The 18,446-nt window shown below is 47.0% G+C and overlaps 1 protein-coding gene across 1 annotated transcript; it reads right to left on the bottom strand.

Moving 5' to 3' along the window:
* Positions 1–12,409: 12,409 nt before the first annotated feature.
* CHST2 (carbohydrate sulfotransferase 2) lies at positions 12,410–16,585 on the bottom strand. The gene is made up of 2 exons (XM_086385021.1): positions 16,446–16,585; positions 12,410–16,340 (listed from the first exon to the last, which is right to left on the bottom strand). Exon 2 carries the CDS (start codon positions 16,156–16,158, stop codon positions 14,575–14,577), a length of 1,584 nt encoding a protein of 527 aa, XP_086241147.1. The 5' UTR covers positions 16,159–16,340; positions 16,446–16,585; the 3' UTR covers positions 12,410–14,574.
* Between the last annotated feature and the right edge of the window lie 1,861 nt (positions 16,586–18,446).

The following is an 18,446-nucleotide window of genomic DNA, read 5'->3' as shown; positions in this document are numbered from 1 at the left end:
AGGTATCTCATTGGCTCTAGTTGGGTCCCGTGTTCACCCCTTACCCAATCACTGTGTCTGGGGAAGTCAGAGTTCCTCCATGCAAACCCTAGCATTTAGGGTGGAGTTAGCTCCAGCAGAACCACATGTACTAAGAGAGCAGGAGGCATGGATTCCTGAAAGAAAATCAGGGGGTTGGATGCTGAGCAGCCAAAAGCCCACAGTCACCACACAGAGGTGTGATAGAAGAAAGTGCATAAAGAAAAACACTGCTACCTGATAAGTACTGTCGACAACGTGCAAGTGTGTGTGTATGTCACCAGCCCTAGGCAAAGTGCACAGTTTCTGGAAAGGACTACTGATTGGTTTCTTGGAGGCCTTTAACACGACATTCTCCTACCTCCACTCCAGCCATGGTGTGCTTCAGGCACTCTAGAAATATTTCATTCACTGCTTCAGTGCAGGAGATGTGACATGAAAAGTATGGTTTAATTTTTTCCAAGATTAAAGTTGGAATTTAGTGAAGTTGGAATATAGACCAGATTGACACACATCGAATATTTTAAAGCCAGTACAAAATACTGTGTAGCTGAGTACCAATTTGTCCTCAAAGGAAGGAGGCATTGGGGTAAGCTGGGATAGAAGCTTCCACAGACATGAACACACAGATGGAAATAATGAGCTAGCTTGTGCACTGGGACATGAAAAGACCAAACTAGCTGTAGAAGAAAACGGGGTCAACTTCAAACACCAGGGATAAATGCAAGATTTGAACTCTCAGGCCAATGGCCTTCTCTCCACCATGGCCCAGACCACCATGACATGGTGAAAACCCATCTGACATCCTGGCCTATTTCAGCTTCTTAACATCTTCACTTTCAATCCAACCCTTGGCCGAGAACCGCACCATCTCAGAAATGTGGGTCTCAAGAATTCCTGACCACTTGTTATACATTCTATCCCTCCAGAACTGTATATATATAGAAATGTATATATAGAACTGTATGTGTGTGTATATGCATATATATAGTATATGTATATTATATATGATCTCAAATCTTTGTCATCATTGAAAGCTTCAACCCAGTACCTCTCCCACTTGTTCCCTATCCATTACCCATCATCCAATCCACCATCTTCTCTACACCTAAGCTTAACAGTTTAGGTGTAGAGCAGCAGAATGTAGCTATAGAAACAGGCAACCTTTAAATTCATTGTAGTCTCAAACGCCCAGAATAGTTACAATGATGATGATGTTCATGATGGTGGTGATATCATTAGCACCTTACATTTATGAAGTATCATTATGAGGCAGCCTTATTGTCAGTTCTGAGTCAGTAAACACATAATTCTCTTTGGCTTAATTTAGCTCAGTATTTCTCAACGGAACCACTATTGGCATTTGGAGCAGGACAGTTCTTCATTACCAGAGACAGTCTTACGCACAACGGAACATTCAGTAACACTGCTCCCCACTAATGCCAATGTCATGGCAACACACACACATATATACACACACAGTTCTCCAAAGGCTGATCCTCAATTTTGCCCCCAAGTAGATTTCAGGGACAGTTGAAAACCAATGGCTAAATGGACAGAGTACCAATTTGGACATGAAACTGCCATTTACTGTATTTTGATCTTGAACGAGCTACTGAGCCTCTCTGAGAATCAGTTTCTTCTTCTATAAAAGATGGATCATAATTCTACTGCTGCCCAGTGGTAGCAAGTTTCCAATGATTGAATAAAATATTAGTGAGAATATTTAGTGTATTCATTAGGATTGTATGTGACTGTAACAAAAAAAAATTTGACAATAGCAGTTTAAACAATTAGGTGTTTATTTTTCCACACCACAGGTATTCTGAAGGTTAGTGATCCATGACTGGTACTGTGGCTTCATGATCGCATCAACATACCTGTCTTCTGTCTTTCTGCAAGTGGCTTTTACGTTATGACCGCTTCTCAGTCACAACATAGAGACCTCCCTTCCAGACTCCAAATAGACCAACAGAAAGGAGAGAGGAAGGAAAGAAGGAAGGTATGAAGACAAAACAGGCAAGAAAAAGCTCTATCTGAAGAAAAATGTAACACCTAAAATTCCCCAGCAAATTTCCATTTGCATCTCATTGGCTGTCGTGGGATCATTCCTACCTACAAGGGAGACTGGGAAGTATTTTTAGCTGAGAGTTTTGCCTCCTTGAACAAAATTAAAATTCTGTGAGTAAGAAAGAAGAGGAGAATGGATAGTGGGTAGGAAACCAGTAATATATGCCATACTTAGTAAACTATAAAGTAGTATATTAATAGATGTGTAAGATGGCATTATTATTAGAGCCTGAATAAAAGTACATTACGAAACATGCTATCTCTATGAATTTCATTACTTGAATTAATTCCCATCACTTAAATAAATGAGCATTCTTATTTACATCCAAAAGCATGGCAGCCCAATTTACTAATAAGGTCCATGGCTGCCCATATTTTAACATAGTAATGCAAAGCAAAACATCTTTAGTGTGCTCTAAAGAAAACTGGGCCCTGATTATTCAAAGTAACAGGAAAATGTGGAAGTGTTAGCTGCTGTTATGTCTTATTCTTTTCGACCCCATGGATTAGTCCTCCAGGCTCCTTTGTCCGTGGGGTTTTCCAGGCTAGAATGGTGGAGTAGGTAGACATTCCCTTATCCAAGGGATCTTCCAGACCCAAGGATCGAACCCAGGTCTCCTGTATTGCAGGCAGATTCTTTACCATCTGCGCCACCAGGGAAGCCCAAGGTAGCAGGAGATAATAATAAAGTATATAAATGAATACAGAAGAGCGTTTATTGGTTTAAGGCCACCTGGCATTTATTCCCTTACTTGTGATCATTGCACCCTGATTTTCTTGTGAAAAACTACTTTCCCACAATGTGTGGCGGTTGGTGGTGATCTTGGGTGACCTTGGCCTGCAGTGGCTTGAAGCAGGATCTCAGTTCCCCAACCAGAGACTGAATCCAGGCTGCAGCAGAGACAGCACTGAATCCTAACCACTAGACCACAAGGGCCAGTGGCCAGTGACAAGGCCCTGGCTTGTCTGCTTTGGAGAAATGAATTTCAACAAGGAGACAGGGGATTTCCTGGTGGTCCAGTGGTTAAGAACCCACCTTCCTTCGAAGGGGACTTGAGTTCGATCCCTGGCCAGGGAACTAAGATCCCACATGCCATGGAGCAACCGAGCCCAAGTGCTGCAACTAGAGAGCCCAAGTGCTGCAATGAAGACCCAGCACAGCCAAAGTTTCTAAATAAAAAAGATAGAGAGAGTAGTAAAATAAGTACAGTGTTTGTTAGGAGGAAAAAAGTATGTGTGAATAGACATACGCAAGTGGGCAGAGAAAGAGTCGCACGTCTGTGGCAGTTTAGGTCACTTAAGTGGGGCAGTTCTTCCAGGTTTTCGGTGACTAGTCATCTTGTTTGCCTGGTTCTGGGTCCCTGTTTGGTATAACAGTATCCTCCCCTGTGTGTGTGCATCTCTTAGCCAAGATGGATTCCAGCACAGAGGCCTGTGGGAAGGTTGACACCACCTATTATGGAGTGGTGCTCCTCCCTTTTGGACCCCCAAGGAGACGTTCTGTAGTCAGGGGGTGTCCTTGACCTCAAGAATCAGAAATATGTGGTCTCTTTATCTTTTATCTGGGCAGGACTCAGCTCCTCTCTGCCCCTGACAGAATCTTGGGGGTACTGTCCACAGGGAACAGACTTCAGCTGCTCAGCCTGGGATCCACACATCTCCTGCCTCCGTGGGACTGTCAGTCAAGGTGCCCTGATCAGGTGCCAAGGAACAGACATCTGCCCCAAAGTCAGCTCTGTCTTCCAAGACATTGAATTCTGAATGTGTGAAGCAAAGCAAACAAAAGCAAGAGAAAGGGGAAAGGAGAGAGTAAGGAAGAGGGAGGGAAGGAGGGAGGAAGGGAGAAAGGAAGATTAGGGGAAAAGAGAAAGCCAGGGCATCCAGCCTTGCTTTCGAGCTGTTCTTCAGGTCCGTGGCCTCCCCATATCTTTTCCAGTTAATGTCCTGCTTTGCTTAATGTAATGGAGTCAGGTTTTCAACCAAAGACCCTTAACTGGGACCTATGAGAATGACAAGGGCAGACCACCTGAAAACTCAGCTATTTGCTTTGGTTTCAACCTCATCTCTTACTAAAGCTTGACCAGAATCCCAAAGGACACTTCTCTGATTCCCAGACATTCTATAGCGTTATTGTGAAATACTGGAGTGGCCAAAAGATGGTGGGAGCCAAGGAAATTAAAAATTCTTAGGGCAGGGATGTGTCAGAGAGCCCTTGATTAGGAATCAGGAGCTGTTGATTTCTAGTTTGTGTAATTTCTCTGACTGTGGACACAGAGAATGTCTTTCAGCCTCTGTGCATCTCAGTTTACACACTTGTAGATGCCAGAGCTGTCTCTATCACATCACAGCTTTTATAACATGCCAGTATTTCCTAACTTTGCTAGGTTTCCACCTGCCCACCAAGTTCCTACCTGCAAAGCCCAGAGTACAAGCCATATATCCACCTCCCAGACACCCCTACTCCTTGAGCAGAGCTCACGCCACCTCATCCTTGAGATTTTAAATATGATAGCCTAGAAGCCCTGTGTCACAGCTGTAGAGAAATTTCCCTCCCCACCGAGTGCCTCCAGGGACAGCTGTGGTAAGCCCACACTTCTGCAGATCAATTCTAGCTCAAGTTCTGCTTCCTCTGAATTTGCAATCGCCTCCCTGCCTTTCACCTCCTGGTGTTTTTCACCCCATGTCATCCTGGGTGGCACTACTCTGATCTCTTTAAATCACCACGCAGTCATGAAGAGCCTGTAGCAGCCTTTGCTAGAGGTTTAGGAGTATTTGGGGCTTCCCTGGTGGCTCAGATGGTAAAGAATCTGCCTGCAATGTGGGAGACCTGGGCTTGATCCCTGGGAAGATCCCCTGGAGAAGGAAATGGCAACCCACTCCAGTATTCTTGCCTGGAGAATTCCATGAAGAGACGACTGACTGCAGTCCATGGGGTCGCTAAGAGTCAGACACGACTGAGCTACTGACACTTTCAACTTTAGGGTAACAGAGGCAACCATCCTGCAGCTGAGGGCAAACACCTCCATGCTGAACAAGACTCTTCCTGTCACTAGCCATTCCCTTCTCTTCCGGGGCCAGTCCCTTCTCTTCAGGGACCATCACTCCTTGGTCTCCAGCATCCCTTCACGTTACTTGTCTCCTATTATTCCTCCCTCAAACTCTTCACCTCTCCTTTCAAACTCTCTCAATCCCCAAATTTCCTGTTCAGATTTTATATAGCTTCTTCCCACCATCAGAATGGCCTTTTACATGTTTTGCTAAACAAAGGTCATTCTAAGAGGAATTTTGACCAACAGCACTTAAGCCAAAAATTCTTTCTGCTAAAAAAAAAAAAAAAAAAAGTATCTCTAATGATACTGATAACACCTGTTCCCTGGCTGAAGGCGTAATGCTTCCAGCATTTAGGAAGCATTTCTCAGAAAGCATTTGACTGGAACAAAAAGCTTTGCTATTTGGCTAATATCCTTTTTATGGAAACCATGTGAACTCTCCTGTACCAAGCAAAAAGAAAGAGGCTTTGTCACTTAGTAGCTGTGTGACCTTAGGAAAATTATCCATCTAAACCTCTATTTCCCTTGCGTAAAGTGGAACACACCATCATCTCATCACAAGCAAAAGAATATTTTCTATTTCTCTAATTTTGTGTCTTTATGAGACAATGGATGTTCACTAAGCTTAATGTGACAATCCTTTAGTGATGTATGTAAGTCAAATCATTATGCTGTGTGCCTGAAACTTACACAGCGATGTATGTCAATTATTAAGTGAAGTGAAGTGAAAGTCACTCATGTCTATAATGACCCCTAAATGAACAATTTTTTTTAGGCGCTTGAGTCATAAAGTCACTTTTTTTTCTTCTGAAGTTGTACCCAACTCTTTGTGACCAAAAAAGTCATACCCAACTTTTTTTTTCTTCACTCAGTCGTACCCAACTCTTTGTGATCCTATGGACTACGCAGTGCATGGAATTCTCCAGGCCAGAATACTGGAGTGGGTGGCTGTTCCCTTCTCCAGGGGATCTTCCCAACCCAGGGATCGAACCTGGGTCTCTCACATTGCAGGCAGATTCTTTACCAGCTGAGCTACCAGGGAAGCCTAAGAAGTGGGTAGCCTATCCCTTCTCCAGTGGATTTTCCCAACCCAGGAATCAAACTGGAGTCTCCTGCATTGCAGGCAGATTCTTTACCAACTGCAATTATACCTCAGTAAAATTGGAAGGAAAAATGGGCACAATAATAATAGTTACTCCATAGGATCGTTATAAGAGTCAGACAGAATCATACTTACAAAGAATTTTGCATAGTGGCAAGCCCAAAAACAAATGCTCTACAAAGGTGATTGTTTTCACCATCACCATTAGGACACTTGAAAGTGAAATTAAAATGGTGATAGAAAGTTATAAAGAGTACAGCACACGGAGAAGTCACTGGGGAAATGTAAAACTATAAATGAAGACTTAACCTAAAAAAGTGCACTCAGAGCTCACATTCTAGAAGGATACTCATCTCAACAGCAAGGTTATTTTAGCTCAAAAACAGAGCTAAAAACTATAAATGTGAATGCCCATTCTTTCAAAGAGAAAATGTGTTTCACTTCTATTTTGCTTTTAGAAAGAAATAACATAATACCCTCCTTCATCTAAAGATGCTGAGCACCAATATAAGAACATCAAATATCTTAATTCCTCCCAGGAGCTAGTTCAATCCTAGAGAGAATAAGGTTTTGCCAGAGTAACTGGGACATCTGAAAATGGAAATGTAATATTCAGACCTCCGTATCGTACCTTGAAAATTTTCCAGTCCCTGAAAAAGTTAAAAGACAATCATACCAGCGGTGAGAAATGCATGTCAAAATAAATACACAGGCTCAGCCTACATTATAGCAATACATTTTCCTAGTGGGCCCTTAAAATTGTATCATTTCTACATGCACCCCAGGGTTTACAGAAGCACAATTTACAATAGCTGAGATATGGATGAAACCTAAGTGACCATCAACAGATGAATGGATAGCAAAGATGTGGATACATACAAGGGAAACCTACTCAGCCGTTAAAAAAAAAAAAAAAGAATGCAATTTTTCCATTTGCAGCAACCTGCAAATGGACCTGGAGAGCACTATGCAGAGTGAATTAAGTCAGACGAGAAAGACAAATAGTGTATGAGCTCACTTCTATGCGGAATCTAAAAAATACAACAAACTAGTGGATATAACAAAAAAGAAGTGGACTCACAGATATAGAGAATGAAATAGTGGTAACCAGTGGGAATAGGGGAGGGGAATGTAGAGGTGGGGAGGCAGGAAACAAAATATCAGATGTCAGCTGGCCTCAGGATGCACTGCCCAACATAGGGAACACAGCCAATATTTTATAACAACTGTAAATGGAAAGCAACCTTTAAAAATTGTATAAAAATTTTTAAAGATGTGAAAAACATGCACATATATTATGCTCATAATAAAACTGTATCATTTTGTTTGACTGTAACTTAGCTGTTACCTTTCTTCGGGGGGGCTCCAAATTATTGTTGTTTCTGTTTCAAACATTTAATATGGAAGGACCCTATTTGAGGCTTTCCACGGATCTTTTTGGGAACTCCTTTCTGTCCATATTAATTTGTCTTGCCTTTTCTGCTTCTGTCTAGCACACACATGAAGCTCAGCCCATGGAGAAATGTCACATCTTAACTCAAAAGCCTCTTGGTCACTGTCTGTCTGGCTTCTTGGGTGACCCCTTTTATACAGCACTCACTTTTCTAAATTAATGTTTTTTAATTCACTTTACTGTTTATTTAATTTTTTGGCTGTGCTGGGTCTTGGTTGCTGTATGAAGGCTTTTCTCTAGTTGTGGCGAGCAGGGCTACTCGCTAGTCACGATGCCTGGGTTTCTCCTTGCAGTGGCTTCTCTTGTGGAGCGCAGGCTCTAGAGCCTGAGCCCGGCAGTTGTGGCACACAGGCTTAGCTGCCCTGCCGCATGTGTAATCTTCCCAGACCAGGGATCAAACCCAAGTCCCCTGCATTGGCAGGTGGATTCCTTACCACTGGACCACCAGGGAAATCCAGCACTCACTTTTTAAAGACTTCCAAGCAAGATGCTGCTTCGATGTTAGGAAGACACACACACAAACAGGATCCAGTTTCTTTTCTCTTAAAGGACCATGACTAGGAGAGGAAGTAGATTATTAACGACAACAAAAAATACCAACCTGCAAGGACACATACCAATAGATCTACGCAGCCAGAGTGAATAGGGGATAGAAAGACACTTCTGCATCAGCTGATAAATAAAAACTTCAAAGAGACCCAGGCTCTTTAATAATAAGCAGAAATTCACAAAATAGAGAAGACACAGAAGCCAGGAGGTGGACAGAGTATGGAGAACTTTCCCCAAAGGACAGCAGCACATACTATACCTACAAGGAAATAAACTTAGCCGCCGTACCTGGCATACTGAGAAAGCAGAGCAGCTGGCTCAGCAAACCCTGCACCTTACTCCTTGAGTTGATTGTAACTTGACCTCCTGCTTTTCTATACATAGACTCTCCCTCTCTATTATACACAAAGCAAATGCAGAAGGAAGTTCAGAAGGAACTGGTAGTTTCAGAAGGAAGGGAACATTGTCATCAGCAGAATTCGCCAGCATCCTCCTGCTGAGGACAAGGAGGTCAAGCTCTCCATCCTCACGCAAGACTGTCTGACCTGTTCTTATGGGAAGGGTTCCTCCAACAGCACAGGCTAAGTATACATAAAGTTATAGAAAATAACTTCCTGAACTTAAGAAAGAAGTAAATATTCAGATCAAATGGGCTTGATGAATACTAGACAAAACTAATAGAAAGGGACCAGTTCCTATGGAAGCTTGACATTTTGGTTTTCATAAAAAGAAGATGGGGGGATGGGGGAGAGAGTAAAACAAACCAAAAGAATGAACAGATTAGTTACAGGGAAAGAAAAATCCAGACCAGAAGTTAATAAAGCAACATCCATCCTGAGCAGGATTGGTCCCAAGTGGTCTCAAGTCCAACTGATGACTTGGAGGACCTTGTCAATCACTGGCAGCAATCATGGAGGATTATTTGTCATGTATGCACTCGCTGCCTTTGAATTCAGCATACAGAGTACACTTGTTTCCCCAGGATGTCTGTGATTTAATGATAGTTACACATGATACCCTGCACCCACTTTCCAGGAACTTGTAGGTCACCACTGTTAATCCCCTCCTATAATTAAATATTTCATCTCTGTCTCTGGATGCAGGACTCACTTCGTGGCAAACAACCTGTGTAGTTTGTGGGCCCCATGCTCAGAACTGCCTGGGCTTGGTTTAATTCTCTGCTGCTGCAGAGTTGAAATGCTTCATCTTTTTTTTTTTTTTTATGCTTTATCATTTTTTAGCAAGAGACCCCACATTTTCATTTTGCATGGAGCCTCACAAATTATGTGGCTGGCCCTGTCTGGAGGGCTCCCTGCCTCAAGGTGCATTTCTATCAAGACTTGTCTACACACTCGGGATGGGAGCCATTACCAAATGGCTCTGAGTATAGCTTTTGTTACAATGATCGTTTTCACCCTCATTTACCTGGCAGGGTGACTGTCATCAACCTGAAAGTTCAAACAGCCCCCAGACACTTCTGACGTCCGATTACAAATAACTGGTTTGGTCAAAAGTTAAGCTTTGACCTTGGCCATCCTCTATCATCCTGCCAGGCACACAGACAGGCCCTGTTTCTTTAAGGCTCCTCTCAAGTTTATAAACAATCCCACCCCCTCAACACTGGTTCATAAAGTTTCCCATTCTACAAACTTAATGTGTTATTCAGAACCGAATGATTTCCTTAGCATAATTTGATGAAGGGTGTGCACAACTGTATCAGATGTAATAAAAGTCAAGCCCTGTAATTTCAATTATTAAACACTTGTACTAGAGCCTGTACCCGAGGAGCTCAGTGGCTCGTACTTGAACTGCCAAAGTAGCAGCTGGGTTGCCAGAAAGAAGGGAAGGTGCAGAAAACCAGCCTGTGTTCTCAGCCATGACAGATTTGTAAGGGTCCTTCTCAAGATGAGTGACCAAAGGGGTCTAATAGACTGTACATTTACCTCAGGACATCTCATCACATGGCTGAAATCATTCCTCAGATTGCAACTTTTGTTTTCTACATGTCCACCTTGGATCCTGACACAGAACTGTCACCAGCTCTGATAGATTCATCGCCCACACGCTCTCAGAGGCCTGAGAAAAGTGTCCCTCCCCACACGCCCATTTGCTGGTATGTTAATAAAAGCATGCTCTCTTCCAGACCTCGAGGCAGTGCAGAAACACACTTGTATGTGCAGGAGGGTATGTGTGCTATGTGTTGGGAGGGAGATGAAGGAGGTCAGGGGAGGCTGAAAAGTGACACCTTGTCCTTATTCACAACTACAGATAAGACACGCCTTCTTACTTCCCTCTTAGTCTTTCTGAAGTCATCTCTAGAGACTGGGTTTCAAACAAGATTTTTATTTCATTGCTCAGACCCAGGGTATATTCATTTAATGGCCTCACTTAGATTTACATTCATTTCAGACAGGGAAATTCAGCCACAACTCTCCTGTGTGCAACAGAAATCCTGGACAGAACTGGCCACAGCCTGCATGGGGACAGGCATCCTTTGTCTCATCCAGCATCTACAATAGGACCCAATTCCTGCAAGTAACTATTCCCTGCCCGGGTGAAATTCACAGCACTCAGGCCGGAAATAAATGTCACAGGCTTCTAGCTGGTGAATAGCACAGGAAGCTCAGCTCGGGGCTCTGTGATGACCTAGAGAGGTGTGATGGCAGTGGTGGGAGGGAGCCTCAAGAGGGAGAGGATATATGTATACATATAGCTGATTGACATTGTTGTACAGCAGAAACTAACACAACATTGTCAAGCAATTATACTCCAATTAAAAAAAGAAAAACCACAGGCTTCCGCAATCATGAACAACATCCCAGCCCTCCCTTACAGTATCAGGGCAGCATTTATTCTGCAGATATGTTCTGATCCCTGCCTTTTATCTTGTTCATGGAAAAAACGAAGAATAAAAGTTGAATTCATTTGGAAACTTTTCTCTCTCCCCATTCAGAAATTCTAATTCATCAGAGAGAAATGTTGGTCTATATACAGCAACACCCCCCTGCCCCCCATGGCCCCTCAACAACCAGGAAATCTTGAAAGTGTTCCTAGCGCCTATGCCTCACATTTAAATAGAACCTAAGATCCACTCTCTTTAGCAAACTTTGGTGAACAGCCTGGCACTTTCTCCAGGTAATTCATTTTCCCACTCTTCCCCTTCTGAGCACTTTCAAAATTGGATAGTTACATATTTCACTCAGTAAGTACTTATCAAGTACCCACTGTGTAGTAGACATTGAAGGGAACAGGATTTGCCCCAGTCCCCGCCCACAAGGTACCCATGGGTCAGTCTGAATGAGGCCTTTGAGTGCCTCTGAGCTCCTTGAAACTCAAGCACCCAGCCTGGGCTGCTGCCTTTTTCCAAACTCATATTTGTTGGCTAAATGCACTAAGGAGACTTCGTTTTACAAATAGAGCTTTCTAATTAGCAAAGGCATTCCAAAGTCAAAGGGGTAAGTCAGGTGTGCTATGGGTTGAACAGAATTTGAAAATAAAAATCACTCTGATAACCTGCTCTGAAGAATACCTCCTCCTGCTGATGGACTTATTGCCAAGCTGAGAACAGTGAAAAGAACCTCTTTCACGTTTGCTGCTTCAGAAATGGTCCCAGCTTAGTTGCAATCTGTTGTGACATGAGTCTGCGAGCACCAGGGACTGACCAAGACTGATTAACGCCCAAAACTGCTTCCCTCCTTCTCAGACCTGTGGAAGGTGAATGTCACTAATACGATGATCTCGGCTCTTAGTAGGAACACCACCTGTCTCACTTTCCTAGAATGCAGCGAGGTATAAATCTCCAGGAGCAACAATTCACCCTGTCAAATTACAGAGCCCAAGAGCGGCAGAGTGGAGCAAAGCAGCTGCTACAAAACAAGAAAATTACAGGCAGAAGCTCCGTTCAAGCACAGCAAGGGGAGAACTGTTGGTGTTCAGCTCAAAATTTCATCTGAGCAGAGACCACGAATGTGCTGCAGGCTGCCAAGCCTCTACGTGACATCTCATATTTTTTAAACGCAAGATCCAAAAACATCGCGATTTCATTTTAACGCAATCAAAGTCCAGAGAGAAGAATGAATTCCACTGCTTAAAAATGCTTCACTCGAAAACTAAGCATGAATTTTACTGTGATTAAGTGAAAAGAGTTGATTCTAATGCCACATGAAATTTGTTTTTAAATGGTTCTTTTATTCAGAGCGGTTGCTTTTTAATGATGTTGTCTTAATTTTCTGCTAAACCTGTTTCATCTCTAGTCATCCAACATTAATATTTATTTTGTTCATTTACTTTTAAAATATTCTTAAAGCTGTTACAAATATTATACTGCTGCTGAAGATAATTCAGCATAGGCGCTACCATGAAAATATCATAGAAACCATGATCAATGTGTTATAGCTGTAATCTGGCTTAATAAACACAACACTATAAACAATTTTAGTAAATTAAGAAATATCCATTCTAGAATGTGTTATAAAATCAACTGCTGAATACATCCTTTTTTTTAACCTCTGTGCTTCATCCCGGAATTAACAGTGTAGTTAGATTTCACATTGTAATGAAAATTATACTTAAAAATCATCTTGGGTTAAAGTATTTCCCATGTACATATTCCTTTCCATTCTATTTTCCTTAAAATAAAACCCTCAGCATTTAACCTATACAGATTGGCTTGCACAAATCTCACAATAAATTACAGTAAAATAGCTATGATGAACTTGAACTTGTACCGTATTTAATGTAATATATAACTACACTCTGGTTCCTATTTAGGCTTCATAACTTTATATCATAACACAACATTCTACAGAATGCTTCAGTACAAATGGGCTCAGGACGGCAGCAACACCATTACCATTACAGAAAAACTGCAATGGTTTTTTTCCCCTAGAAAATACCAAATCCCAAAATCCAACCTACTAACTCATAATTCACTTTCATTTCTTCTTCCCCATAATTTGCTTTCATATCTCAAAGAAGCTCTTGGTTGAAGCCTTATAATGTCAGAACATATAGCTACTTCACAATTTTACTTTCAGGAAACATGATAAAGAAAAGCAATGTGCCCCACAGGCATCCTAAGTAAACTATTATTAATTCACATTCTCTTTTCATTAATTTGGCTAGGAAGCCAGGAATAAGGGGGATAGCCTGTGGGCGCCCTTACAGTTCTCAGATCAAAAACTTCCCTTTTCATGTGCCTCCGTGGACTGTGTCAGAGGCAGAAACATTCCAAACTCAGATACTTGCGTCACTTTTCTAACCAAAGAACTTGTTGACTACCATTGCCAACAAAACATTCACACTAATTTTTGAGGTTTGTGTTCACACCATCAGATGGTTTTTGAACTATATACTTATCTTCTAAGAAAAAATTCTAATACCAAAACATCGGTCTCTGGTTCAAGGTTTCTCAGTGTAACTCCAGGGTAATCAAAACCAAATGCCTTCAAACCCTCAAGGGGTTACTTCTTCCTTTCTGTGCCCCAAGTGGAAAGTAGTGCCATGCTTTTTCCTCCACTGCCCTGCTTGTTTTTTGCCTTTAGAATTTGAAGATGTGTTCCCATTCCTGGGCACTGGACAGGCTACAATTTACCCGGGAGAAAACAACTCCAAGGTAGGGATCAAGGAGTCAGAGGCTGCTCCCACCCATCTTAACTGTTTTCTAGGAAACAGATGGGGGGAAAGAGGGTGGGAACAAGGGAAGCAGATTCTGTCTGAAGCTGCACAGGACAAGGAACACAGGTAAATCCAGAGTAATGGAGGCAAATATTTTTTAAAAAAGAATATTATTTATTCTCTTCTTTATTAATACTCATGTATGACCTTTGCTTTTTACATATAAGTCTACTTTATAAGAATGCCTCCTTGGTTTAGCATGCCCAATGGGGCTTTCACTCCAGGACCACTTTCCCTTTCTCCACCCACCCCTCCCCCCACATCCAAAGACTCTTCTACACATTCACAGATACCACGAAAATTTTGTAAACAAGATTTGCAGTTACCCGATCTTGATTTAATCAACATCCCACTTCAAAATGGAAGGCGGGTAGGGAAGAGGGGAAGAAAAGGGAAGAAAAAGGTAGAGGAGGGAGAGAAGGGCAGCTGTGGTCAGAACTTTCAAGTCGCCTTTTCTGAGATGTGTGTGCATTGTGGCTATTTCTTGAAATTCCATGACTCAAAACATTGACAGCAAGTGCCTGTGTATTTATATTATGTATCTATAACAGAATATGTGGGCTTCCTCAGTTTGGATCTGGGCTGATTTTGTTGAAACACACCACAATCCTTCTGTGGGTGTCTCCACAGGGAGTCAGGTCTCCCCGGAACCCCTCTCAGAGTCGGGGTTTCCGGAGCAGGGTCTTGCTAAGGTCTTTGACCTCCTCGGGGCTATTGACCCGCTCGTAGCCCAACACAGCCATGGGCTGGTAGCAAAACTCCTCCACCTGTTTGATCTGCTGGAAGGTGAGGGCGGTCCGCCAGGCGTTGGCGGCCTGTGTGGCGTTGCGGGCTGACACCACAAAAGGCTTGGAGGAGGAGCCTGAGCCACTAGTCATGTTGAGTGCAAACTGCTCCATTTCGGGGCTCACCAACAGCCCCACAAAGTCGTACACCCTCCGCAGGGTTTTGACGGGGTCTCCCACCAAGTCCTCGTACCGCACCACCAGGTAATGGCCCTGCAGCCAGTCAGGGGGCTGCAGGGCCGTCTGCAGTGTCTTGGCCATGCTGTTGCAGATGACCTCCATGGCGCCAAGCGCGTGGTAGTCTGCCGGCCCTCCCATGCTCTCCTTCTTGACGCCCAGTTTGTGGCCGGGGGCCTCCAGGAAGGGCATGCGGTGGGCTCGCGGGTCCCGGCTGCGCACCACCTGCAGGCTTTCACGGATGAGACCGTGGCGCGAGCGAATGCGTGAGCTGGCCACAGCGCGGGGGTCCCGCACCAGATGAATGACCTTAAGGTCCAGGGCCGGGTCTCGCAACAGTGGCGCCAATACCGCCACGTCGAAGACCCGAACGCCCTTGATGACCAGCGTGCGGTACTTGCGGCACTCCTCCTCGAAGCGCGCCAGGCGCTGCGGCGGGCACTTCTTGCACACGCGGTCGTCCACCAGTCCCACGACCTCCTTGCGGTAGGCGGGGCACAGCGGCGAGGAGCACACCACCTTGTTGGTGGCCGCACCGAAGATGCCCAGAGTGGTGAGGTTGCGCCCCCCGCTGCCGGCGGGGCTGTACAGCTGGAAGACCGAGAGGTCGCAGCGGTAGAGAGCGCTCAGCATGTCCCGCGCCGCCCCTTGCAGGGAGACGGCGTCCCCTGGGTACAGTTTCTGCCACACATGCCACACCGGCTCGTAGAGGAAGAACACTTCGGGGTTCTGGTTGAAAAGCTCGCCGAAGAAGGACGAGCCTGAGCGCCACGTGGTGAACACGTACACCAACTGCCTCTTGTCCCCGCCGCCCCGAGTGCCATTACCTGGAGGGGCTGCGGCCCTTGCCGCCCCGGCCGCGACTGCCGGAGCTGCCTGGACTGCGGCGACGGGAGGGCGGTATGGGGTCCGGGGATCCAAGCGGGTGTGTGCGCGGGGCGGCACGGCTGGAGGAGGTCCTGGACGCCCCCAGCCGCCCGAAGCCGCCCCCGCCCCGGCACCCAGCGACCCGTCGGGGCTGCACTGCTGCAACGGCTCCTTGTGCCACTTGTAGTCCAGGAGGTTGAGCATGGTGAGCACCAGCAGCAGCGCGTAGCCCGCGCAGAGCACCAACGCCTTCCTGCGGAACACCTTCATTCCGAGCGGGGACGCAGGCCAGCGGCGACCCAGGCGCCGGGGCCACGGCGGGAGCAGGGCGCGCGGCCCGGCGGCGGGCGCGGCTGGGAGCAACCCGAGGGGCGCGCCCGCGAGTAGAGCTCGCGGCGGGCTGCGGCTCATCACAGGCACAACCCGGGCCGGCAGCGCGGCGGAGGCGGCCCTGCAACCCGGGAGGGGGACTCAGCGGCCCCGCTTCGGGCGCTGGGACTTGGGCCGCGGCTCCGAGGCGGGCGCGGCAGCAGCGGCGGCTGGTCCCCGGCGCCCAAGACTGGCTCTCCCATGGCAGCGGCTCCGAGAAGGACCTGCGAGGGGAAGCGGAGTAAGCCGGTGCGCCCCAATTCTCCCGCCAGCCGCCTCCTCCCGCTAAGTAACGCCCACCCTCCGGTCTGCCTGGCTCCCCAGCTCACCTGGAGCCGCGGGCGCGCCCCGGGGCAGCCCAGGAGCACGGCCCGGCGTTCAGTCCTGCTGTCACTCGTTCCTCGATTTCTCGAGAGCTGTTTTCCGCCTGGGATCCCCGCGCCTCCGAGGGGGCCGCGCGAATTGGCAGCCCAAGCCTTGGGCAGACTTTCTGGGCAGCGGACGCCCTGCGGCTGGGGAAGGGAAACTTTCACAGGGCCCGGAGCCCTGCTCTGTGCTCTGCCGAGTTCAGTGCGCCCGGCTCCAGCGCCGTCTCCGCCGCCCTCTCGGAACTGTAGCTTCCTTCCTCGCTCTGGGGGGTGAAGCTGGCCGAGGGAGATGGGGGCGGGGGGGGGCTTATACTGGACCCAGTTCACGGCAAAGCAGCTCCGCCTCTCTTGCTCTCAGTCTCTGCGCCCCGAATCTTCCCATCTGTTTAGCGGTGGTAGATGGGGCGCAGCGCGACCCTGCAGCCGCGGCGGCAGGAGCCGCTTCTTCCATCACCAGGAGGATGCCCTCCGGGAGGGCACTGGCGGCAGCCCCCGCCGCTTCTCAGCCTCCGACCGGCCCGGAAACCCCCTACATACACACAGCTCTAGGCAAAGGAACTGGGGTCTGCAGCGCTGTCTTGCCCGTCCCGCCCCCGGCACCAGGCTCTTCTGACCAACGAGGAATCCGGGCAGAGAAAACCCCCGCCGCAGCAGCAGCCGCCGCGCGAAAGCAGCGCCCAGGAGGATGCAGCTACGCGCCTCTCCCTACGCCGAGCGGCTGCAACGCGCTCGGGCCAGCCTCTGCGCGGCTCCTGTCAGCCCGCGCCGGGTTGGTGCGCGCCGCCGTCTGTCGCTGCGGCTCCTCCCCTTCGCCGTGCCGCCCGCCCCCTCGCAGCGCCCAGCTCCAGTCGCCGCCTTGGGGGTTGAAGATGCGGGGCCCGATTTACAGCGGCGTCGCTTGGGCCTCCATACGCTCGGCTGAGGCCGTAGCCATCCTAGCTCCACTCACCAGGGTACGGATGCGGGGTTCGGAGCGCTTTGGGCGCCCGGACCTCTGGGAAACTTGGATTCTTGTGTGTGCTGCTGCCGGGCTCAGCCGCACATTTTTGCTCTCGGAAAGAGTTGGTGACAAAGTTTGGGCAGAAATCCCCCAGTGGCTTCCCACTCCGCTCTGCCCCGCCCGGGTCGGCGCCGCCGGCTCCCGGTAGGAACCCAGGACGCACCCGCGCCTCGGAGCGCACCGAGGACGCCGAGCACCGCTCTCGGGCTTCCCACTCCCGGCGCGCCCATTTCATCTGGCCTGAGGCTTCTCCCTCACCAAGGAAGTAATAAATCTTTCTGGCCCCGGGGTCAAAGAAGAAGCTTCAGTTTTCCAGTGGAGTGTGCCGGCGGGGCGTCTTCTCCGCGCTTTCCTCTAACTATGGAGAGGGCCTCTCTGGTTTTATTACGCCCCCAGCAGACGCCCTCGGCATCTCCGCTCGTAATGACGCGCCCGCTGTGATTGATGTCCTCGAGAATTGGGGTATCATGATAGGGGGTCGTGGGGTGACTATTTGTTCCAATTTACAAAAATACTTGTTTTGCTTCTTGATTTTTAGAGACGCGATCAAAAGATTTGACCCTAAAGGAAACGCAGTTGTTGAAAGTAGATCATTTTAGGTTTAAGTACTTTTTTTTTTTTTTAGATAATGAGGAACAGCCCCCTTCCCCCTCTCTTTCTCTTACCAACAGAGACTAAGCCATAGCTGACTTTCAGCCACAAAATGGGGACACTTATAATAGCCTCCTGTATTTGAATGGTGATGAGGAGTTAGATGCCCAAATGATTAATCCCCAAATGATTCAGCCCTGGGCTGAATCGCTCCGAATCCCGAAGGTTCTTGAGGCTCAAAGTCCGCTGGTAACTGATCTCCTGGAGGCATTTTGCTGCTTCCGGTCGTGATGGAGTTTTTAGAAGTTTGACAAAATTGCTGCACGTTTATCTTTATACTATGTGGGGCAGCCTTTCTCGGCCAGAGGATA

The sequence above is a fragment of the Bos grunniens genome, chromosome 1 (genome assembly GCF_055505025.1).
Source record: "Bos grunniens cultivar Pamir isolate PY7600 chromosome 1, Bosgru_T2T1.0, whole genome shotgun sequence".
Lineage (NCBI taxonomy): Eukaryota > Metazoa > Chordata > Mammalia > Artiodactyla > Bovidae > Bos > Bos grunniens.
Note: the sequence above shows the minus strand (reverse complement) of the source record. Positions and strands in the feature narration are given on the sequence as shown.

Coding starts and splice junctions, on each gene's coding strand:
- CHST2 (XM_086385021.1), bottom strand. CDS start 16,158: ATGAGCCGCAGCCCGCCGCGAGCTCTACTCGCGGGCGCGCCCCTCGGG.